The following is a 26,637-nucleotide window of genomic DNA, read 5'->3' on the forward strand; positions in this document are numbered from 1 at the left end:
CTCTAGCGGCATGGAGCGACTCCGTCACTGCCAGCAGGGCAGTCTCTGTCGAGTGACCCACTTTGAACCCAGACTGGTTGGAGTCCAGGAGGTTGTTCTGGTGGAGATAGGAGGACAGTTGTTTAAAGACAGCACGTTCAAGAGTTTTAGATAGGAAGGATAGAAGGGAAACCGGTCTGTAGTTCTTGATCTCAGAGGGGTCAAGTGTCGGTTTCTTCAGGAGGGGGGTGACTCTGGCAGTCTTGAAAGTAGAGGGAAAGTAGCCAGATGTCAGAGAGGTGTTAATAAGGTGGGTTAAGAAGGGAAGAAGTTCAGGTGCAATAGACTGCAACAGAGTGGATGGGACCGAGTCCAGAGAGCATGAGGTGGGGCGACTAGAGGTAACAAGGAGAAGGACCTCGTTAGGGGAGAGGGGAGAGAAGTGGGATAGAGAGGGGATGGGGGGGGGAAGAGGAGTAGATGAAGGTAGAGAGGAGGGGGTGGCAGGCAGACGGGGGTGGGTAGTGCGCAGGGCACCAGCCGGGGGAGGAGGGAAGGAGGATCGGATATCGTTCACCTTCTTGTCAAAGAAGTTGGCGAAGTCGTCAGGGAGGAGGGACGAGGAGGGAGGAGGGGGTGGTGGTTGTAGGAGAGAGGAGAAAGTTTCAAAGAGTTTTTTAGGGTTGGAAGCAGAAGCCTGAATTTTAGTGCAGAAAAAAGCAGCTTTAGCAGCTGATAGAGAGGAGGAAAAAGTAGAAATGAGAGATTGGAAGGTGAGAAGGTCCTCCGGGAGGTTGCCATTTCTCCATTTGCGCTCAGCCGCTCTCAGGCTCCGTCTCTCAGTCCGCACTGAGTCCGACAACCAGGGGGCAGGTGGAGTTTGGCGTGCAGGCCTGGTGGTGAGGGGACAGAGATGGTCGAGAGAAGAGGATAGAGTAGAGAAAAGAAGATCTGTGGCGGTATCAGGGGATAGAAGAGCAAAGGATTCAGGGGCAGGGAGAGCAGAGAGAACAGAAGAGGAAAGATCAGTGGAGGAAAGTGAGCGAAGATTGTGACGTGAGGAAATCATGTGGGTAGGGAGGGGCTGTGAGGGGGGAGAGGAGAGAGAGAGAGAGTAGGACATGAAGTAGTGATCAGAGAGTTTCTTACCCTTTTCACTGGAAAGAGGAGTGACAGACAGGTTAGCAATAGAGCAGCCTCTGGTGAAGATCAGGTCCAGTTGGTTGCCCGCCTCCGGTTCATCCAGTTTGTACCGCGGCAGGTCGCGCTGTGCCCGTTTGTGCAATTCTCGTCTTTGCATTGACTTTGTATGTAATCGCGCCGCTCTGACCATCCAAGTCTGAAGGACTTATTGGTGGGTTTTCGTGAACGATCGTTCTTTGAACGCGTTCAGTGACAACAATGGGCGTCAGGCGAACGTCCAATGTTTTTATCAATGGAACGGGCAAGCACTGCGGGATGTTTTTTTCCCCTCCACTCATCCTTCCAGCAAGTCGCACCCGTGCGACCTCATTACATTTTAACTCGCACGTTAAGAAATTAAGTATCATATGCGACCTATTAAGCCGCACGCTGGAGCCCTGGGTCCCTGGCATATCTCTTCAAATGGGGGTCTGCGGGGCTAATTAGTGTCAATTTGGAGGTCCTTGACGCGTTATTATTTATCCCACCGCAGTTCTAGGAAAGCCCTGCTGTGATTGGCCAGTAGTCGTTGTGATCGACAGTTCTCGTTTTTGCGACCAGTCATTAGTCTTACAACTACAACCTATCTCAAACCCTCACCCTAAACCTAACCTCCCACGGGGCAGCACACCTAAACCTAACCTTAACCCATGTCTAACCAATGACTACTCTAAACTAAGTATGCACCCCCCTAAACCTAACCCGAACGGCCTAACCTCAGTAAAACTATGCCTTCCCGGGAGCCAATCAGACACATGGTGAGGCGGGTCTACCCTAGAACGTTGGTGGGATTCATAATCACGTGTCCTTGACATGAAAAAGTTCCGGAACCACTGCCCCAGGGGTCCCGGGCCCCCTGTTGAAGACCTCTACACTAGAGTAAACCCATTATGAAGTAATAACTCTTTATTATTAAACTGTAATAACTATATGTGTATAATATTATTAAAGTGTAATTCCGTCTGCCCACACAGAGCAGAAACAGAAAGAGGACTCTCCAGAAAACACATCATTGAAGGTAAAGTAAAATGCATCATTATTACACAATACAATATAACATAAAGAGTATTCATTTAATCCTCAGGTTAAATTAATACCCTCAGGGACTAAAACTATGACCATGACCTTTTTTCACTGACGAAAGCTAAATAAAAACGAAGCTATAATGACTGAACACAAGACTAAATATATTGACAATTTTGTCTACAAATAAAAACTAGAAACTAAAATGTCAGTGAGGGACTAGTGGAGAATACATCCAGTAGAACTAAAAAGACAAGTCATGTTTTGTGTGGTTGCACTCGGTTGTTGCACTCTGAAAATAGAAGATCTACAAGCTCACAACGCGTCCAAGTGAAGTGGAAAATCAGCCATCATGGCGCTCTCAAGGCGCTATCAAGGCCTCACATTTTTGTCGACAAAATCAACTTGTAGATATAGTCAACGTTTAGTCAACTAAAACTGAAACGTTTAAGATGACTAAAATATGACTAAAACTAAATTAAGAATTATTCAAAAGACTATATGACTTATCTAAATGAAAATGTGCTGTCAAAATGAACACTGCCGGGGAGTGTGTGTGTGTGTGTGTGTGTGTGTGTGTGTGTGTGTGTGTGTGTGTGTGTGTGTGTGTGTGTGTGTGTGTGTGTGTGTGTGTGCATGGATGGTCAGATTTTGGTCAGAATGTATTGAGAAGATTGAGTCCTAAAACACACACACACACACACACACACACACACACACACACACACACACACACACACACACACACACACACACACACACACACACACACACACAGACCTCAACTCAGTGCTTCAATGCTCTACGAGTTGCTTATCCATTAGCCAGTTATTCTGTCTCATCTAGAAGACTCGTGCCAAAAGGTAATAGAAGCTATTCAAGGTATATGGGTTGTAAAGCCAGATACCTCGGTTTGTATGTGTTGACATACCGCGTGCGTTGCTTGGTATCTGAGGTTTAGAAGCTGGGATCTGCCTTTTATGATTAGTGCAAGTCTAGTGTCACGATGATGTCACCACTGTGTATATCCATTTTTGGGGTTTCTACATTAATCTGATGTCAGCGCTGGATATCAATGTTATCTCCATATATGGGACTTATAGGTTATCCCCATATATGGAGCTCTACGTAAAAGCCTTCGCAACAGGCGGGCGGCACTATGACCTTTACCTATGGTAAGAGCGCCCCTCACTTCACGCAGGTGTGATTTCTAATCCTCTTCCTTTAATCCTTATCCTCAGCGTCCATGTGATTCTCCTTGTTCATGGTTTCACTAAATGATAAATTACTGGAACCAAATGGACCCCTTATGGGTCTGTAACTCTGAGAGTGTATCAAATGGAACCAAATGGACCCGTTCCATTTCTACACTCTCAGAGTTAAATTAACATTGATTTTACAATATAAATTGGGGGTCCCAGGCATAGAGATGCCATTAAATGGGGGTCCGTAGCCTAATTCAGGTCAAACCTGGGGGTCCTTGAAATGGAAATCAGTGAAAATCACTGCCAGAGCCGTAAATAATATTCTCTTATGGGGCTTCCTTGGCATGTAGTTTCAAATGGGTGTCCGAGGGGCTAATGAGTGTCAATTTGGGGGTCCTTGACATGAAAATATTTGGGAAGCAATTAAGTGAGTACATCATCATACATCATCTCATTCCGGCCAATCACCAATTTTGCGTCCTCACCTTCGTCATCAATGTTTTGTGTTTACACAAACACACAAATCTGGCCATTCATTGTCAATGGCGCTAATGTTTGTGTCGGACAAGGTTTGTGCACACACACCAAATGCTGGACATCGGAGGGGCCAACACAAAGAATTACGAGACTCTCGCAGGCAATGAGTTAAATCGTCATGAAATTACTTTAAAGATGGAGTGCCATGATTTTCCATCCTAAAACATGATCATCAGGTCTTATTGTTATATAAGGAGGAAGACGTTTTTCAAAAAAGTGTACAGTATTTGTTAAAATGTGGTTTTTATGTGGGCACCCCCACCAGTTCATTAAGTATGCCTGGTGGGTGGTGATGGGTGGTGATCCACCTGAACTGAAGCCACACCCACAGCTGTAGTTGTATGATAAAGGGGGAGGGGTTAGGGGAGGGGCTGATAATGTGATGTCACTATATTAGTTTTTTTTCATTGGCACGTTTGACTGTCAAGGGTTCAGCCTCCAGGAAGAAACCCTAAATACAAAGGGAATTCACCCATTGCACATAAAAACGACTCCAGGGTGTCTAATGAAGTACTGTCACCTCATAGACATGTAACCCTATGTCTCAGGCGACCAGCCCCAGCTAGGTCGCTGCGTTGTTTGGTGGAATATACCAGGTCACAAGACGTCCAATGGTGGTTGAGTTGAGCAAACCTTCATTTATTGTAGCTCTTTTGGAACACAAAGGGACACTCACTCAGTTTCAAAAGCACTTGACTTATCTCAATCCAATGAACACTGTAACACAATATACTGTAGGCCTATTCAATAAACCTCAGCTGCATGGTTAGCCAGCCACATGCAACCCTACACTACTGTCATCCTGTGCAGCATTTATGTGGATTAGCTCACACAGTTAGCCATTAGCATAGGAATTTGCAACAGTAAATACAGAACAAATAGTGCAGACACATGACTCATGTAACAAACAAGCTATGTAATGTTCTATAGTAAATTCAGACTTTGATAAGACTATTTAACTTGTTTTCATTGCACAGTGCAGAATTATCCCTCCCTCACCTTTTGGAACACAAAAGGAAACTCAGCCTATGGTGGCTGCAGAGGGACAAAAGGCAAAACACAGCAGCATACCTAATACAGTAAAAAAAATAAAAATTGTGGCACTCCATCTTTAACGTTCTGTTAAAGGACAACTCCAAACGAAATAACATATAGGCTTATTTTCTCTACTTATATTGATGCCCAGTTTCCCCAGCAGACCCCAGCAGCCCTCATAGCACAGAGGGGAGCGCATAAGCCTCTCGCTCTTATGCAATTTGTTTGGTTCAAATAAAGGTGTTTTTGAGTGGTGCGGTCACACCAATGCACAGCAATGTGTGTCCCTATGTATGTATGTATGTCTGTCTGTCTGTCTGTGTAGAGTACCAACAGGTGACAAAGTGGCGCTGTTGTGCTTTGCACAGGTGCATGATGGGAGGCTGCGTTTTTGGCAGCCATTACGTGTCACTCTCACACACACACACACACACACACACACACACACACACACACACACACACACACACACACACACACACACACACACACACACACACACACACACACACACACACACACACTCGGGTGCGAGGCCAGGGAGGAGGGCTTGTACAGTACAGTACAGTACAGTACAGTACAGTACAGTACAGTACAGTACAGTACAGTACAGTACAGTACAGTACAGTACAGTACAGTACAGTACAGCATCACTCAGTTCAGACGGGTCTGATTTTTTTGTCCATCAATATGTAATAATTGTCATTACACACACACCCATGCCATGCTTGTACCACACGAGCTGCCACCGTCTGCTCAAAATATGTTATGCTGTTGTGTATTTTGCCACGTCCCGGAAAAGACATGGCAACTCGAAATCTCTGTTGGAACTGGAAGCTGCGACCCAATTCCGGATAAGCGGTTGAAGATGGATGGATGATATGGGACGTGGAACAAGCTCAGGAACTCCTGAACAGAGTGGCATTGGAGTGTGCCAAGGTTGGCTTGACCCATTTTGGGCGGGAACCCCTTTTGGTGTTTTAAACATTATGTTATAATTTAGCTATTGAAAAATAGCAGATCTACAAGCTCATAGCGCGCCACCGAGGATTTAGAAGATTTTTTATTTTTATTTTGAGGTCTGGCCTAAATGGGTTAAATGCCAAGAAAACTGAGGTTAACACCTATAACATCTCACCGGAGCATCCACCTCCAACTGTGCTGAAGGAAGTCAAGGACTTAAGTTCAAGTGCCTGGGCTCATGGGTCAACTCAACCGAGCAAGACCTGAAAGTGAGGAAGGCACTTGCATGGAGGGGCCTGAATGGCATGACCAGTATTATGGAACTCCAATCTCCCCCGTCAAATCAAACTCAGCTTCTTCTACGTACCGGTGGAGTCTGTTCTCCTATACGGCAGTGAATGCTGGGCCCTGAAGCCAACCCTGCAGAAGTCCCTTGACGGGTGCTCCACCAGAATGCTGTGTGCAGTACTTAACATCAGCAAGACTGTACATGTTACTAACAAGACTCTGTATGAGGGAATACCAAGGGTGAGTCAGGGAACCAACAGACGGGCATCGATCACGAGGACGTCCAACACTAACATACGTGGATGTACTCAAGAACGATGCAGGAGCGCAAAGTACCAACGAACTGGCCGGATGTATGGAGAGCTGGGATGACTGGAAGCGACGATGGAAGGCTCGTCTGAGGACGACCTAGAGAGAGAGAGAGAGAGAGAGAGAGATTTGGAAGCATTTTATGACATTCTGTTGCCTGACTGGACCAGTATGTATGCAAAATATGAACACGATCGAGAACTCAGGAGTTCGTCCGAGGAAGCTACAATTCAGCACAGTGGTGGGTGTGCTGTTGTACTAATTTAGGCGTTGATGTCACTAAGTACGTCCATAAGCTCTCAAGCTCTCCATATAAGACTGAGTGTGTTATGTTTGCATCATTCAGTTTTGATTCACACTTCTAGGTCTTCATTTGTTATCCGGTATAGGCATAGGGAGTGTCATCCTTTAGTTTGGGATCATGGGTAGCATATTTGACAATCACCCTTCGTTCGTCAGACCGCAGAAGATGGGAGACGTATCGAAGAAGAAAGGGCACAGACAGGTCATCCGCGCAAAACAGTTGTTTAAACACCGCTCGCTGAACTTTAAAAATATTTACGGGCAGAGTCTCGGGGGACAGAACTCACCCCTCATCCCCGAGGGCAGTGACGAGCCCAGTGAATTGCAGAAGCCGCCGTCAGACGTTGAGACTCTGGCAGAGGAGCAGTGGACATTAGCTCAGCAAGCTGCAGCGGCCGAACAGTACCCGGCAACATTCGGGCGGTGGGGCGGACAGTCCCCACACGTCAAGGGTGAGCCTCTGAGTATGAGCAAGGAGCAGCTCCAGGAGGAACCCTCTGGAAAGGTGTACGAGCTGAGGACGGAAAAGCAGACTTTGTCTGAGGAGCTGAGGGTCGCTCAAATGACAACGGAGCAGATCAACCAGATCGTCTTGAAGAACAGCCAACTGAAAGAGGAGAAACAGGAGATTGAAACCATGAAGGAAATGCTGACCGCCACAATGGACGATTTCACCAAAATGAAAGAGTCGCTTGTTTCAAACCATAAGGACATGGACAAGAAATGCAAGAATCTTGTCGGCACAGAGGCCAAGGAAGAGAGGCAGAAGATCCGCAGGAACATAGATGCCTTTCAGGACAAGCTAACCTCCATGGGTTGCGATCAAAAGCGCCTCAGGCTAGGTTTCCAGGGTCACTTCAAGGAGTTGGCCAGTGAGTTCCAGTACGTCAGTAAAGAGATGGAAGTGAACGGCGTGTTGCTCCAGGAGAGGCGGCAACAGTTTATAGAATATGAAGAGCTGGCGCAGAAGTTTAACACGTTAGCTCAGAAGATCAAAGAAACGGAGAAAAAGCTGAAAGCTACGAGGACCAAGTTCCAACAAGTGCAAGTCTCCCTGGTCTCCAACCAAAAGGCCTTGACGGAAGCTACAGAGGAGAAAGACAAGGTGCAGCGCGAACGGGACAGCATGGAGGCAGAATGGATCGCCGAGCAGCAGGTTTGGGGAATTGAGAAGTCCGCTATGGTAGAGGACTTCAGGAACCAGAAAGAAACACAAGACAGGGACTGGATGGATAAGAGAGAGGACCTGTTCGAGGAAAAGAAAGCAATCACAGAAAAGCTTTTTGCAACGCGGAACAGGGGAGAAGATTTAGACGACGAACTGACCTATACAAAGACCCTGATACAGAACGAGCGAAAGGCGCTCACGGAAGCGGAAATCAAGTTGGACAAATGTGAGGAAAACAATGTAAAATTGGCAGACGATTATGCCAAAAAGGAGCAGTTGATAAAAGATTTCAAAAACAACAATAAACAGAAAGACGCCAAAATCAAGGAGCTGAGGAGCGAGGTGAAAAAACTGAACACCGAGCTCGACAAGCTGCTGAACAGGAATAGGAAGAGGTTCACGTTGAAGGGAATTGTGCAGAAGCATTATCAGAAGGAAGAAGCTATACTCATCGATGCCTCTAAAAGGCTCATCGATGTTTCAATGTTTTTAGACACTTAACGTACTGATATTAAGTTTTGAACAAGTAATGCACTGGCCATCATCTCGAGTTGGATAAAGTACGCAAGGACCCATGAGTGTTTCCCTGATTACAATTGGGTGAGAGTGGACGATCGCGAGCTATGGGAATCATGCAGGTGAATTCAATCAAGATGCATGTATGTTCACGAGGGTCTATCCACGGTACCGTCATCAGGCAGCTTTTGACATGAGAATACACAAAACAAAATAGAATTTTCCTTTCACCACTGCTTTAATCTTCTAAATATCAAGGTTTTCCCAAATAATCAGATCTTCCAGTGGCTGGTTCCTACACAAATTACAGCCGCTGATTCCTAAAAAAACCCAATTACAACAACTGCAATATAGCTTAGCCAGAGCGAGACACATGTCGTGATGTCTGCAACCTATCATTTCCTGGTTAACTACAGTACAAGGTCAGGCAGCCTACTGCCATTCCATCTAAACGCTGGCTTGGAATTTAGTCGTGACCATGAAAACTGTATTTTGTCAGCTTTTGCAGAATGTAGTATTTATCTCCACATTTTCCAGAAAGAGGTGCCCAGCTGAGTGCGTATCTCTGCCACGCCATCAAAAGTATACTGCGCCAAGGGGCACGGTGGCACAGTTGGTAGCGCTGTCACCTCACAGGTAGAATGCCCCGGTTCAATTCCTGCCAGGGACACTATGGTGTCTATGGTGTGCCTACCCTATGGTGCCTACCCTATGGTGTGCCCTAGGGTAGGTATACCCTCACAAAAATACTACCTCCCCCTGGTCAGCCCGGGGCTCCTGATGGGGAGAGGAACTGGTTGGAATAACGTATTCCTTCTACGCGTTATGTCCTACAGGGGAAAGGAAGCATGAGCTCAGTTCGATGCTCTCCCCAGGTTGGCAGAGGGAGAGTAGCGGGGTGAAAAATTATAGTTAAAAAATAATAATAATAAAATAAATAATAATAATAAAGTATTCTGTACCAGAGAATCATATTGATGACATGTATCTTGTCCAAATTTGGGAGCATAGCTGATTGGGTAGAGAGAGAGCAGAAGGTCTCCCCTAACTGTCCATCATACCTTGGATACGGGTTCCCAAAGATGTCTCCCCGAGACCCAAACAAACACACAAAAATACGTTATGAATTAACCGCTTAAGGCCTATTTTCAAAGGTAGTGAAAACAGCCGATCTACAAGCTATTTCAAATCTTTGATTTTGTTTCAACAAAGGTTTCATGTTTTAGGTTGTTATTAAAGAAAGTAAACGGTGAGTGTTATTTTTATTTAATTATTATTTGTTCCTTTTTGAGGGGCAATAGCCCCTCCTATATGTCCAGCTTCATGTGTTTGCACAAACTTAAACATTAAATGCCATTGACAATGAATGGACAATTTTGAGTGTTTGTGTAAACACAAGCATTGCGCAACACAAACATTGAAGACGAAGGTGAGGACGTGAGGACGCAAATTGTGATTGGCCGGAATGAGATGTATGATGATGTACGATGATAAGAGCGCCCCTCACTTCACAGGGGTGTCACCTTTCATTCACTGCATGCTTTCATTTGTTGTAGCAATTTTCGCTATTCCTTTTTTACATGTTTTGACATGTCATTGCCAAAATGTAGTTGTTTACAAAATGTTATGGCAATTTCTTTATTCATATTTACTAATTACTATAGTCCTACTAGATCCCAGGAAGTTATCAAAAGATCACAGGATCTGTTGAATGTGAAGGGGGAGGTGACAAACTGACGATTTAGCCAGCGACACACAGTATGGCATCCCCCTAGTACCTCCCCATTGATTGATTGATTGATTGGAAATTGTATTTCACAGTATGTACTGTAGAATGGGTACATTTCAAACGAAAGCACAAGCCAATACACAAACTGTTACTTGTGGACAAACCATGATAAATCATTACACTCCACCATTTTCAATTCATCAGTACATTTAGAGTAGTACAAATACACACAAAAAACAGGAAATCAAAAAGGGGGGGGGGGCTCAGACTTCATTCAGGGGGGCCAGTTTTGAATTGCAGCCGTCCGTAGGTGTCTTAATGGCTGTTGGTAGGGCGTTCCACATTTTGGTGGCATAGGAGCGAACTGAATTTAAATGAGCTGAATCTGTGTGGTACTAGTGATCTATTGAATGGGAAGGGGGAGGTACCAGGGATCTATTGAATGTGAAGGGGGAGGTACCAGGGATCTATTGAATGTGAAGGGGGAGGTACTAAGGATCACATTCAATAGATCACTAGTACCTCCCCCTTCACATTCAATAGATCCTTAGTACCTCCCCCTTCACATTCAATAGATCCCTGGTACCTCCCCCTTCACATTCAATAGATCCCTGGTACCTCCCCCTTCACATTCAATAGATCCCTGGTACCTCCCCCTTCACATTCAATAGATCCTTAGTACCTCCCCCTTCACATTCAATAGATCCCTAGTACCTCCCCTTTCACATTCAATAGATCCCTAGTACCTCCCCCTTCACATTCAATAGATCCCTGGTACCTCCCGCTTCACATGCAATAGATCCCTGGTACCTCCCGCTTCACATGCAATAGATCCCTGGTACCTCCCCCTTCACATTCAATAGATCCCTAGTACCTCCCCCTTCACATGCAATAGATCCCTGGTACCTCCCCCTTCACATTCAATAGATCCCTGGTACCTCCCCCTTCACATTCAATAGATCCCGTGATCTTTTGTGGCCAGATGTAAGTTTCTGACTGGCAAGTTTCATTGCCAGTCAGCACAGTGCTGGGTGTGCTGTTGTACTAATTTGGGCGTTGATGTCACTAAGTACGTAAGCTCTCGAGCTCTCCATATAAGAACAAGTGTTATGTTTGCATCATCAGTTTAGATTCACAGTTTTAGGTCTTTGTTTGTCATCCAATTGGCGTATGGGAGTGTCATCCTTTACTTTTGGATCATGTATAGGATAGCATGATATTTGACAATATTTTGACAATTCGACCATCGTTCGTCAAACCGCAGAAGATGGGGGACAAATTGAAGAAGAAAGACCACAGGCAGGTCATGCACGCAAAACAGTTGTTTAAGTACCGCTCACAGAATTTCAAAAATATCTACGGGCAGAGTCTCAACCGCCAGTTGGAACAGAATCCGCCCCCACTGCCCCCCGGTGTCGAGGGCACTGACGAGCTCAGTGAAGAGCAGAAGCAGATCTTGGAAGATGGACAGAGGCCGCCGTCAGGTGGTGAAACTCGGACCGAAGATCAGCAGAAATTAGCTCAGCGGGTTAGAGAGAGTCCGCGAGAGAGGGTTGCGCGGTACCCAGCAACATTCGGGCGGTCCCCCGCAGTGGGAAGCTACACAGGTGGACACTCCCCACACCTCAAGAGTGAGTCTCCGAAGAGCACGGGCAAGGAGCAGCTCCAGGAGGAACCCCCCGTCTCACCTCAGCAGACAGCTGTGGCCTCTGGAAAGGGGAAACCGGGGGTGTACGACCTGATGACGGAAAAGAAGAACTTGTCTGAGGAGCTGAGGGTCGCTCAAATGACAGCAGAGCAGATCAACCAGATCATCTTGAAGAACAGCCAACTGAAGGAGGAGAAACAGGAGATGGAAGCCATGAAGGACACGCTAACAGCCGCAATGGACAATTTCACCAAAATGAAAGCGTCGCTCGTCTCAAACCATAAAGACTTGGAACAGAAATGCAAGGATATTGTCGGCACTGACGCCAAGTTAGAGAAAGAGAAGGTCCGCAAGAACATGGATGCCTTGCAGAACATGGTAAACACCATGGGTTCCGAACAAAAGCGCCTCAGGCTAGGTTTCCAGGATCCCTTCAGGGAGTTGGCCAGTGAGTTCCAGTACATCAGGAAAGAGATGGAAGTGAACGACAAGTTGCTCCAGGAGAGACAGCAACAGTTTAAAGAATATCAGGTGCTGGCGCAGAAGTTTAACACGCTAGTTCAGAAGATCAAAGACATGGAGGAAAAGCTGAAAGCTACGAGGGCCAAGTTCCAACAAGTGCAAATCTCCCTGGTCTCCAACCAAAAGGCCTTGACGGAAACTACAGAGGAAAAAGAGAAGCTGGAGCACGAACGGGACACCACTAAGGCAGAATGGATCTCCCAGGAGCAGGTTTGGGGAATTGAGAAGTACGCCATGGCAGAGGACTTCAGGAACCAGATGGGAACGAAAGACAGGGACTGGATGAAGGAGAGAGAGGACCTGTTCTCGGAAAAGAAGACGATCACAGATAACCTTTTCGCGGCGCGGAACAGGAGCGAAGATCTAGACGACGAGCTGACCCTTACAAAGGCCACGATGCAGGACGAGAAAAAGGCGCTCAAGGAAGCGGAAAAGAACTTGGATAAATATGCAGCTGAGAATGCGAAATTGAAGGACGAGTCGGCCGAAAAGCACGAGGCATTGGACAAGTTCAAAAAGACCATGGAAGCGAAAGACGCCGAAATCCAGGAGATGAAGGACGAGGTGATGAAACTGACCAACGAGCTGGACAAGCTGCTGGACAGGAGGAGGAAGAGGTTCACCTTGGGGGGAGTCATCAAGAAGGCTCTTCAGAAAACTGTCGATGATCTTATCAAGCATGGGCCTCAAGTAGGCCCACGCTAGGCCCATGCCCACAGGTTGCAAGTGGCTGCTGTAGGATTGTTTCAGACTGTAGTTTATAGATAACCACTGTTCTCCGATGTACACAGCATCAGTTCCACGCATGTCACGTCTGTCTTTGTGCCTCCACTTTTGTTCTGGTTCCTTCACTCTTGACCACAGCTCTTGTACTCTTGTTTCTTTTTCTTTATAGGGTTTTATGGCGGCTGGCATCATCTAATTGTTGCATTACTGCGCCCCACTACTTATATCCCACAAACCGGTTGATATATTCTAAATATAAACATTATACGTCTCCCCGTGTTATTCTCTGCTGCGCTAATTATCTTTTTTTTAAAGTCACCTCTTCAAGGTCCACCTCCCTCAGCTCATCTCCTTCCCTTAGGTAGCGACTACAGTTCGCATTAGCATGTCCATGGATTAAAGTTCTCAGTAGCCACACAACTAGATTTCAGTCATTTGGATTCCATAGATTCTACTCACTGAAAATAGGGTTAGGGTTACAAGTCGGTGACGCATGTAGGCTTGTACATCAGCTTGAACCGTTAAGATTAAAGAGTATTTGAAGTGGTCTAACTAACTATAGAATTCTTGTCCAATCTTCCATAAAACCACAATGAACTCTGACTTTTCATAAAAGCAAAGCTCAAAGCCTGAAATTTCTTCAACTGCTTGTATATTGCTAGTACCAAAACATAATTATTTGACATATTTAGCTTGTTTATGAAACCCAACGCTAGTATATGGGGGGCTCTTTTCACGCTGTTTCACAAAGCGCATGTTTCAGTCGCGCAATTTCATTTAGCTTCAGCTGTGTGTTATATCTGGATAATGACGGCAGAGCTCAATAACAGACCGCCGTCTAATCAAAGGCTCAGAGCATCTGGCTGCACTGCTTGGTTTTGTGCCGTATCCAACATGGCAGCCGTGTAAACAAAGACAATGTCATTCACAATGAAACATTGCTCTCAAGAATGTTTTGGAAAACATTTGAAGCGAGAATTAGACAATGCGGTAATCGAATATGCATTCACTCTGTTTTCCGAGGTGACCGTGTTGTGCTGGACACATATCGCAACCTGGCCTAAAGTAAATTAATGGAATACTTAATTACCGTAAGGAATGACATTTTTCATGTTGTTACTTTTAGGTCAAAATCCTTCAGGGGGGTTAAATCCCTCCGAGTCACATCACAGATTAATCACCCTGTCGGGGTTTGTGACAATGACCACCTCGCCACCAATTATCCTGTGCTTATTCCCTGCACAATGAAATCTTGAAAACACATCTTTTTTTTGCTGTGTTAAGATTTTGTCATTTTCCAAAACTACAAGCTCCCAACACGCTGACTATGATGTCATATCGACGACATCAGGGATCTCCATACAGGCATAAAAGGGCCAGACATACATACAGAGAGAGACAGACAGAGAAACGGACGCAAAACCTTTTCACAGCGGTGAGTGAAGTTCTCAGACGACCGAGCTGACCTTTACAAAGTCCGTGATGCCGGACAAGCGAGAGGCGCTCAGGAAAGTGGAAAAGAAGTTGGAGAAATATGCGGCCGAGAATGCAGAACTTAAGGACAAATTGTACGAAAAGGACCAGTACATAGCGACGTTCGTAGACGAGATGAACGCGAAAGACACCGAAGTCCAGACGCTGAGGAACGAGGTGAGGAAACTGAACGACGAGCTCGACCAGCTGCTGGGCAGGAAGAAGAAGAGGTTCACCTTGCAGGGACTCATCCAGACCCACATTCAGAGAACGCTCGATGTATTCATGGGCGAGCGTGGAAGTAGTAGCACGAGCATGGAAATGTTTTGGACCCAGCGCTAGTGTATATATATATATATACTGTATATGGGGGGTGGGCTCCTTTCACGCTGTTTCACGAATCACACATTCGGACTTGGCATGTTGCAGTCGTGGCAATTTTATTTTTGCTTCATTACGCGGCTTTGCTGAATGCTCGATTGGTTGAATGCCTGATCGAATGCTTGATCGTCCCCAATTAGATCATTGGGGATCTAACCCTAACTATAACCCTCTTCTTCAAAGGCTCAGAGCATCTGGCTGCGCTGCTTCTGAATCTGTAGGCGTATCCAACATGGCGGCCATGTAAACAAACTCACTCAATGTCTCATTCACATTGAAACATGTGAATGAGCGAAACATTGCTCTCGAGCATGTTTTTTGAAAACATTTGAAGCGATATAATTAGACGGTAGCCGAAAATTAACTCCATTTGTTCAACACTTCCTCTGTTTTCCGAGGCGACCGTGTTTGCGCTGGACGTGCACCCCTACCCGGCATACATAATGGAATACTTTCATTACCGTAAGCAATGGAATTTTTCATGTTGTTGTTACTTTTAGGTCAAAGTCCCTCCTTCAGAGGGGGGTTAAATCCCTCCGATTCACATCAACAATGACCAGCTCTCCGTCTTTTTTGCTGTGGCAAATTCTGGCACGTGATGTCATGTTGATGACATCAGGGATCTCCATACAGGCATAAAAGGGCCAGAGACGGACAAGCGGAAAGACAAGACGAAAACCTTTCCCCCCCGAGGGCGAAGATCCGATACGACGAGCCGACCTTTACAAAGACCCGTGTGATGCAGGACAGGCGAGAGGCGCTCAGGGAAGCGGGAATCACTTTGGAGAAATACGTGGCCGAGAATGCAGAGCTGAAGGACAAATTGGACGAAAAGGACCAGTGCATAGCGACGTTCGTAGACAACATGAAAGTGAAAGACTCCGAAGTCCAGGCACTGAGGAACGAGATGAGGAAACTCAACGACCAGCTCGACCAGCTCCTGGGCAGGAGGAGGAGGAGCTTCACCTTGAGGGGACTTATCAGGAAGGACCTTGCTGATGACCTTGATAAATTCGCGTAGGATGATTAGCAGGACGATTTTGATTTAATGGCTGCCGTGCAGCCACGTAAACAAATGCGCAATGTCACTCACAGCGAAACAATGACAAGTTTGCCGTTAATTATCCCGTGCTTAATCCATGCATACTGAAATCCTTTAAAACTCGCAACAGATCTTTTTTGCTGTGTTTCAACTTTAGACATTTTCCAAAACTACAAGCTCTCAACACGCTGACTATGGTGTCATATCGATGACATCAGGGATCTCCATACAGGCATAAAAGGGACAGATTGGTGGACGGCCGGACGGATGGACAGACAAGACAGACAGATAGACAGGCAGAGAGAGAGACAGATAGACGGATGGAAAGCCTTTTCACTGGGGTGAAGATCTGAGACGACGACGAGCTGACTTTTACAAACACCGTGATGTAGGACGGGCAAGAGGCGCTCACGGAAGCGATAAATAATTTGGAGAAATACGCGGCCGAGAATGCAGAACTGAAGGACAAGTTGGCCGAAAAGGACAAAGACATCCGGAAGCTGAGGGAAGAGGTGAGCATACTGAACTATGAGCTGGACAGGAAGAGGAAGGGGTTAACGTTGACGGGACTTATCTATCAGTACGTTCAGAGACATATCAATTTATTAACGTAGGAGAATTCATTACCGTAGGAGAATTAGACAATGCGGTAACTGAAAATTGATTCTATTTGATCAACACTTGCTGTTGTTTTCCGAGGCGACCGTGTTGCGATGGACGTCCCGTTACCCGGCGTATATTAACGGAATGCCTTCATTTACCGTAAGCAATGGAATTTTTCATGTTGTTGTTACTTTTAGGTCAAAGTCCCTCCTTCAGGGCTTAATCACGTGCTTAATAATCCATGCATATTGAAATCCTAAACTCACAACGCATCTTTTTTGCTGTGTAAATTTGAGTCATTTTCCAAAACTACAAGCTCTCAAAACGCTGACTATGATGTCATATCGATGACATCAGGGATCTCCATACAGGCATACAAGGGACAGACAGAGAAAGAGATTAACAGACGGATGGGAAACATTTTCCCATTATCTGGGACAACAAGCTGGCCAAAGATCGTGATGCAGGACGAGCGAGAGGCGCTCAGGGAAGCGGAAAATAATTTGGAGAAATATGCGGCCGAGAATGCAGAACTGAAGGACAAGTTGGCCGAAAAGAACAAAGAAATCCGGAACCTGAGGAAAGAGGTGATGAAACTGAACGAGGAGCTGGGCAGGCGGTTCACGTTGAAGGGATTTATCAAGCAGAACCTTCAGAAAATTTGCGGTAGATTTACGTAGGATGATGTAGGACGATTTGATAAATGGCTGCCGTGCAGCTATATAAACAAATGCACAATGTCGCACAGCGAAACATAGGGATGTATTTGAGAACATTTGAAGCGAGAATTAGACAATGCGGTAACTGAAAATTGATTCTATTTGATGAACACTTTGTTGTTTTCTGAAGCGACCGTGTTGCGCTGGACGCACCGCTACCTGGCATAAATGTATGGAATACTTTCATTAGTGCTGATGTGCTGTGAGGCTGTGGATCTATCTTGTCTAAAAGAGGTTACCAGTAGATTTTACTCTTTGAATTTGCAACCAAAAGTGAAATTGCTGATTGAAAGGGGAGCGTGTTGCAGGCCCAGACCTCTGGAGCAGCTCATCTGCTAACTATAAATGCACCAAGTCTCTGTAGCAAGCTAAGGTGGTAGTAGTCAGACATCAGGATGAACTGAGAAAGTTGGCGTAAGGGAAGACGTGAACATCATCACTGACAAAATCTCCGGATTTTAATTTGTGAGTTTTTATTCTTTATTTGATTTACTGTTTTTCTTATTTATTATTTTCAGTTTTTCAAAATGTCTATTAAATTACCAAAAAAGGGATACGGTTTGCACATTTAAATATATGTAGGTTACTGAATCTGTGTTCTATTTTGAATGAAAATAATATTCATGTAATGAAAAAATCACACCTGTGTGAACTGAGTGGTGCAAGGTCTTATATAGTCTGATCAGCTATGTCAGTGACGTCACACACTAAACATAGCAACCATGCTCACCTGTGCACGGACACGTACACAGGTACACAAACATACAGACAAAGCTATGCTCACCTGTGCACGGACACGTACACAGGTACACAAACATACAGACAAAGCTATGCTCACCTGTGCACGGACACGTACACAGGTACACAAACATACAGACAAAGCTGGTTGTTGGAGTGGTTTGCACCACTCAAAATTACAGCATTCTGAGTTGGCTGTTCAAGGATACAACATACTGTAATTAGACTAGATAGAGATGAAAATGGAGGGACAGAATTTTACATTCAGGATCATATCCCTGTAAAAATGAGAAAAGTCCTAGTAGTTAGGTAAAGTTAGCTTAAAGGACAACTTTAGTTTTTTTGTGTTGTCATGTTTTAGGTTGTTATTAGAGAAAGTAAAAGATGAGTGTTAATTTTTACCAGCTGATTCGAAGAATCGGCAGGTCTATATTAGGATGGGAAACTTGCAACAGTAGATCCACACTGGTAGTCGACTGGTCGATTGCCAAGTCTGCATATTTCCAGCCAAGTCCGCATGCATTTCCAGTCTGCATATTTCCAGCCTAACGTGGAGGCTGCTTAGCTTATTTCTGTCACGACAGTTGGCAACACTGGCAACCATACTGCCGAGTACTTCTTGCTGAGTGTTGCCAAGTCTGCATATTTCCAGTCTGCATATTTCCAGCCTAACGTGGACGCTGCTTAGCTTATTTCTGTCACGACAGTTGTCAACACTGGCAACCATACTGCCGAGTACTTCTTGCTGAGTGTTGCCAAGTCTGCATATTTCCAGTCTGCATATTTCCAGCCTAATGTGGAGGCTGCTTAGCTTATTTCTGTCACGACAGTTGGCAACACTGGCAACCATACTGCCGAGTACTTCTTGCTGAGTGTTGCCAAGTCTGCATATTTCAAAAGCCCACAAAAAACACCTTTCAACACACTACTTACACACACTCCAACTCGCTTATAATTCGCGGACCTGGCAACACTGCCTCCCCTCGCGCCATTGGCTCAGACACACACGCACACACACACACACACACACACACACACACACACACACGCCTGGAAGCCACCGCCCACTGTGATCTCTCCTCAGGAGAAGAGAAACAGCGGCGGAGGAGGAGGAATTGTCGCCTCACGATTTCGCTTATTCCTTCTAAATCTCTGTATATAAAATATAGCTAACTCATCGAAACTCTTAGTTACATCAATATTGTTCTTCGCCAATAGTTGGTTTGTGCCAAACTATTACGATTATAGAGTTCGCATTGGACAATTCCATTGCCACGCACATTCACAGCCATTTCCCATCGTGGTGGTTTGACCCAGAGCCAACTCATAGAAGAGTTACGACATTGAGGGGGCAGAAACCGAGCGCTCGAGCACTGTTCATGCAGGCTGAACTGAACAGTTTCGGGAGACAAACACAGCAGTTACTTTTGCACCATGCTAATGCCTGCTAAAGCTAATGTTGACAGCCTGTGTGTGTGCGTGCTTGCAGCTATGGCTTGCAGGAGAGAGAGGCAGGCGGAGCGGAGGGGTCTCGTCTCGCGCAGCGTGTGTGTGGAGTTTATGCTTTGAGAATTTCTGCCCTCTTCCATGGCATTTGCAACAAAATAAACATTCTCCCATGTTGATAAGAGTATTTTGAAAAGCACTAAAGCAGTGGTTCTGAACCTGTGGTCTGGGGACCACCAGGTGGTCCCCAGCTACATGATGGAGACTTGGTAACCAAATGAACCCTTAGAGATCTTTAACTCTTGCGAGTACAATTAAACCAAGTGGGTCCTTTTGGTTCAATTTCACACTCTCAACAGTTGAAAAATTGTTAAACATCTGCATTACTTCTACACAATTTGAGAATGTAGCAAAATGAATTTGATCAACATTGGCCTGTTATCTCTCCTAATGGTACCAACATCAATACAGTTCTTTAGTTTGGGTCTGGAAGGCTAAATGTCATCAAATGGTGGTCCGTGGCTCAAATGCAGAATAAATAATGGGCCTTGATATGACAAATCTTGACAACCACTGATTTAAGGTATATTTAGAACGGATAAAAATATGCGATTAATTTGCGATTAACTATGGACAATCATGTGATTAATCGCGATTACATATTTGAATCGATTGACAGCCCTATTATTATATAAGACAGAGGCAACAATTGTGCAAATAGCCAATCCACAAGTTCACAACGACCTTGGACATCTGCTATTTCACAACATTTATCTGTGGAACCATTCTGTTGCTTGTCTGGGTGGGGGGGTCCCCAGTTCAAATATGATTACTTTGGCGGGTCACAGCCTGAAAAGGCTCCTACAATTGCTAGCCTACCACCTTGACATTACCAAAAAAAATGTTGTAACTTGTTGCCTTATCTAACTATTCATTGATTCACTCCCAAAATCCATTTGGCAAAAAAAAAAAAAACACACCTGTGTGAAGTGTGGGGCGCTTCGCATTCTCTCATGTTGGGCTAGTTGGTGTCAAGGTGATGTATGTTTGCTCAGCAGTTGCTGATGTCTGCTCAGGAGGTTTGAGTGTTTACTCAGACCGAAAACAAATTAGAGGGAACATTGCCGCGGACCACCGCACCAACCTCTGCAGGGACCCCCCTTATATTAAACACACATCTATACGGAAGCTGCTGGTTATTATTCATATTGAATCAATTCTTGAATTGAATTGATTGAATATAAGGGGGGTCCCTGCGGAGGTTGGTGCGGTGGTCCGCGGCAATGTTCCCTCTCATTTCTTTTCGGTCTGTTAAATCAAGCTACAGACAACACATTCCAAATAACCTCCATTTCCTCTAATGACTTGATAGTCACCAATGTTTGGCTCCATTTTGTACTAGGCTACACTCACCTGGACAGATCCTGTTGTTGTTTACACACACACACACACACACAGATATATACATTTCAGATAATAGCACAATTCTGAAGATTGTAATCAGCTGGTAATTAATTGATTTGAATCAATTCTTGTTTTTCATTTGCTGCTTTCTTTCGTTTTAGGGATTTTAGCCTTTTCGACAGGGGGGCGGGGGCATTCGAGCATGGGGCTAAATATGTACTTTCTTTTACAAAATCTTATAGCGATTTTTTTTGTATTATTTACTATAGTCCTACTAGACCCCAAGAAATTACATCTGGCCACAAAAGATCACAGGATCTACTGAATATGCCAAACTGACATATTGAGCCTATGACACACAGTGCGGCTTCCCGGCCCAGTAGGCTACCTTCATATTCAGTAGATCCTGTGATCTTTTGTGGCCAGATGTAATTTCTTGGGGTCTAGTAGGACTATAGTAAACGATAAAAAAAGAAATCGCTATAACATTTTGTAAAAAAAATATGTATTTAGCCCCATGCTCGAATGCCCCCTCCCCCCTGTGATAAAATCCCTAAAACGAAAGAAAGCAGCAAATGGAAAAAATGAACACTCATATTTTACTTTCTCTAATAACAACCTAAAACATGAAAAAAACTAAAGTTGTCCTTTAAGTTGTGGCAAATCTGCAAAGAAAATGCTTACCACTAGCTTTCTTCACAGATGTGTTCATAAAGGTGTCTACCATCACAGAAAGATTTGTTCCAAACCAACTCCCTTGGGAAACTTTGTGACAGCTGCTGAAAGTTAGGGTACCATTATCAACCAATATATGGCAAAAAATTCCAAATTTCATTATACTTTAAGTAGCATGTGACATGTCAAACTAGGGGGTTTTCATGATGCCGAATCCATTCCAAGCATTAGTTTTGCACAAAATGTGGAACATCTTTAATGAAGCTGTGGGTAGGGATACAAGTGCCTTCATTTATAGAGGTAGAGGGGCAAGTTTATCACTAGACCAGTTGACATAGCACATTACCTTAATAAGTTCTTCATTAATAAAGTAAATACAATTAAAAAAGATCATGAAGGACAAGGTGTGTAATTTTGAATTCAAGAGGATAGGACTGGAGTAGAAGAGGTAGAAACACTGTTATTTTCAATTAAAAGTGATAAGCCACATGTGGAGTTGATTATTTAGATCGTAGGTTACTGAAGTTGTCGGCAAAGTATGTGTATTGTGGCACCTCTATGGCATATATTTGTGTCTTGAAAATTGTGTTTTCCCACAGCTATGGAAAATTGCAAAGGTTACTCCACTGCCAAAAAGCAGTAGGGAATAGGGGGGTCAAAAAAAATCGATTCGAATTAGAATCGCGATTCCGTTATGAACGATTCAAAATCGATTCATAATTTCCAAAAATCTATTTTCACTACATGGTGTCTGTGATGTGAAAAATAAGCTTACCCTAATCACAGTAAACAGCATGTTTCAGTCATTTTCAAGTTACTGTTCAGTTCAAGACTGGAGTAGATTGTGATGAAATGTATTGAATTGTTTTTGGATTGAGAATCGAGTTGAATCCCCAAGAATCGGAATCGAATCGTGGGACACCCAAAGATTCACAGCCCTAGTAGGGAACCATTCACTGGTCAGAATAGTAGGCCCGTGAGTATTCTACCGGTGCTAAGTAAAGTGATGGAGAAAGTTATTATTATATATTATATATATACAGTTGGGTGCCATCGATATTGTCCCTTATCATTTGACCCATTTAGGCCTGACCTCAAAATTTAAAAAAATCCTTCTAAATCCTCCAGTTTTCTGAAATAAATATTTTCACGATTTTTCAAAAATAGCAGACCTACAAGCTCGTAGCGCGCCACTCGGTGGCGCGCTATGAGCTTGTAGATCTGCTATTTTCCAATAGCTAAATTATAACAATGTTTAAAACACCAAAAGGGGTTCCCACCCAAAATGGGTTAACTGTCCTTTTGCGCAGATCACGCAAACCTCAGCAAAAAGAAAATGACAATATCGATGGCCTCCAACTGTATATAATATATATATTGTATATTAGTTATATCAACAAATTCAAGGTTACTTTGAAGAATTCAGCATTGTCCCTGAGTGTCAGCATGCATGTAAGGTTGGATATTTAACAGTTACAGCACTCACAGTGCTTACTGACAACCATGGCTTAAAAATATTGACAAGAAGTGGGTGCTGTAGGCTACTTTGACTTTAGTGCGAATTCAGCATTAACTCTGAGTGTCAGCATGCATATAAGGTTGGATATTCAACAGGCACAGCACTCACAGTGCTTACTGACAACCATGGCTTAAAAATATTGACAAGAAGTGGGTGCATATAGGCTACTTTGACTTTAGTGAGGCATTCGATGTAATAGATCATGAGTTGCTGCTCAGGAAGTTATCATCATATATATATTTTAAAGAAAGTGCTGTTGAATTAATTAAGTTAACAATGGCAGGCAACAATGTGTCGTGTTTAATGGTACATTGTCAGAGATTGTGACCCCTCAATGTGGCGTCCCCCAGGGAAGTTGTCCAGGCCCTGTCTGTTGACTATAGTCTACTAGTCAATCACTAGTTTTGTCCAGTCTTGATTACTGCCCAACAACAATTTTGGTCTAGTGCTTCAAAAAAGGATTTGGACAAGCTTCAGCTCACTCAGAACATGCCACCAGGCAGGCTATAGGTGGTCACTTTACTGCACCTTTAATACCTAGAACTAATGCGCATACGAGAACGGTAATGTATAGAGCAGGAACACATTGGAATGAGCTCCCACTTGGGACACTTTCCAGCTTATTTTTGTTTTCTTTTGTTTTAACTATGTAATGGCAAACTTCCATTGTATTATGTCTTAAATTGATTTGATTGTATGAGTGTTTGGACCCCAGGAAGAGTAGTCTTCACTGTATTGAGGACTAATGGGGATCCATAATAAACAAAAAAATAAACCACATTTTTCATGTTGTTGTTACTTTTAGGGTCAAAGTCCCTCCTTCAGGGGGGTTAAATCCCTCCGATTCACGTCACGGTTTAATCACCCTGTCAGGGTTTATTCCTCATGACCAGCTCGCCGTCAATTATCCCATGCTTAATCCATGCATACTGCAATCTTGAAAATTCACAACAACTTCTATTTTCCAAAACTACAAGCTTTCAACACGCTAACTATGATGTCATATCGATGACATCAGGGATCTCCATACAGGCATAAAAGGGACAGACTGACAGATGCACAGGCTGACGGACAGACAGATACAGATCGATAGACAGATAGGCAGACAGGCAGAGAGAGAGAGACAGACACACGGACGGAAAGACTTTTCACAGGGTGAAGAATGATCAACGAGCTGTCCGTTACAGAGACCGTGATGCAGGACGAGCGAGAGGCGCTCAGGGAAGCGGAAAATAAGTTGGAGAAATATGTGGCCGAGAATGCAGAACTGAAGGACAAATTGGCCGAAAAGGACAAGTGCATAGCGACGTTCATAGTTAAAATAAAAGCAAAAGACGAAGAACTCCAGAAGCTGAGGAAACTGAAAAAGGAGCAGGACATGAAGAGCTTCACCTTGAATGGACTTGTCAGGATGCATCTTCGGAGATTGGTCGAGAGATTGATCGAGAGTGCAGAGCCAGATGTGTCGATAGAATCAGTCGATAGTTTAATTGCAGATGTGTCGATAGAATCAGTCGATAGTTTAATTGTGTCGATAGAATCAGTCGATAGTTTAATTGCAGATGTGTCGATAGAATCAGTGGCGAATATATCGACGGTGCAACCGGTGCAATGCACTGGGGCCCAGCGCCCCCAGGGGGCCCATGAAGGGGGAAGAAGGAGGGGAAAAAAAGAGTCAAGACGACGGTGAAAGCCTGGTTTCACCGTCGCAGGAAGAGTAACACCAAGGACTCGTCAGTGATGTCACTGACTGACTGGTTTATAAACAGCTTCAAGTCCATACTACTTCCGTGTTGCATAAGAGTGACCTCACTGTCCACTCCTTGGTATCTTTACCACCTTGTTTCAACGCGTGTGTTCATGCAAATTGATGTAAACATACATACAGATTGATTGAATATTTTACTATGACATCGCTTAGTTCAAAGACACGTTTGGTCTTAGTTCAAAGACCAAACGCGTCTTTGAACTGTACCTAAGATCTGATAGTAAGTAGTAGTAGTACAATGATACGCGACCGCATCGCATCGCACCCCGTTTTACATTCAGGATCATATCCCTGTAAAGATTAGAAAAGTCCTAGGTATAGATGGTGTGGAAGCTCTATGGCTACAAGTGCACTTACCACATATGAAGTCCATTTAATAACATGCTGTTGCTATAGGCCACCTAGTCCTGGTATTGACTATTTGAATAATCTTTGTTACAAAATGTGACTGATTCTGAAATATTATTTGCAGCAGATATGAATGTGGATTGGTTTTCTAGTAACTGTTCTTTGAAACGAAAGTTGAGTGATGCAGCCACGGTATACAATTTGTCTCAGATTGTGAACCTGCCTGCAAGGATTTGTGTTAATAGAGACGGTTCACGTTCATCCTAATGTATAGATCATTATTTTACAAATGCCCCAGAAAAATGCTCTAAAGCTATTTCTGTCCAAGTGGGTTTTAGGGACCATAACATAATTGCAACAACTTGGAAAGCGAATGTGCCCAAAAGTGGGCCTGAGATCATCAAAATCAAAATAATGTATTTTCTGAGGATAATTTTCTTACGGGTTTGAAAAAAGTGAACTGGGGTTTGGTTCTTGACTGTAAGGATACAGAGGCTGCATTAATAATATTTACAACATTATTCTCAAATATTTGTGCTGAAAAAGCGTACTGTTAGGAGGATCCAAGCCCCCTGGTTTGATGAGTTAAAAAAAGAGAGAAATTTACTTAAGCAGTCTGCGGTTGCATCTGGCTGCCCAGATAGCCTGGCAAAAGTATCGAGCCCTTCAGAATAAAATTACTAAAATTAATAGACAGAAGAATAAACGCCACTATCAAAGCAAATTTGAGGAATGTAAATATATAAACCGTGGAAGATATTTAATTAAGCTGTGGGTAGGGATAAAATGGCCAAAGTGCCTTCATTTATAGAGGTAGAGGGTAAGTTTATCACTAGACTGTTCTGGGAGGACTAGTATTGAGTGGACGCGTGCTGCATTGTCATGGATGAGAGTGGATCAAAGGTTGGCTTGTAGCCTTGTGACATTCCTGTTTAATATATATAATTCTGGTAAACATACACAGTTGTTTCTACAGATACAACCCACCATGGCTATGTCACCAGACAGGCTATAGGTGGCCACTTTACTGCACCTTTAATACCTAGAACAAATGTGCATACGAGGACGGTAATGTACAGTATAGAGCAGGGACACATTGGAATGAGCTCCCACTTGGACACTTTCCAGCCGGGCTCATTCATTCCAATGTAAATATCATAGATTTTACACGTTAAATACTGGTTCATTTTTGGAACCAGATCTTCAAAATCTCTTCCAAATCCGTCAACAAGGCCTGCCGTATGCACTGGGAAAATATGTGCGTGACATTTATTTTTTAAAACAATGTTTTATCATATAGGACAACTATTGGTGGAGAAGTTTGTCTAACCCATGTTATGTTTAGCTGTGATTGGACCATAGCAGTTTGGGGAGGGGCTTAGCTATAG

General features: G+C 44.1%; 1 protein-coding gene across 1 annotated transcript in view; it reads left to right on the forward strand.

Annotated features, from left to right (window-relative positions):
• Positions 1-26,637, forward strand: part of LOC306927453 (voltage-gated potassium channel subunit beta-2-like) — a gene marked incomplete at both ends in the record, with an annotated part of 159,434 nt that overhangs the window by 79,070 nt on the left and 53,727 nt on the right. Inside the window, 1 exon segment of the mRNA XM_079507204.1 lies at positions 2,136-2,179. Within this exon segment, the coding sequence (XP_079363330.1) occupies positions 2,136-2,179 (44 nt within the window).

This window comes from Electrona antarctica (assembly GCF_951216825.1).
Source record: "Electrona antarctica genome assembly, chromosome: 8".
NCBI classification, from domain to species: Eukaryota; Metazoa; Chordata; class Actinopteri; order Myctophiformes; family Myctophidae; genus Electrona; species Electrona antarctica.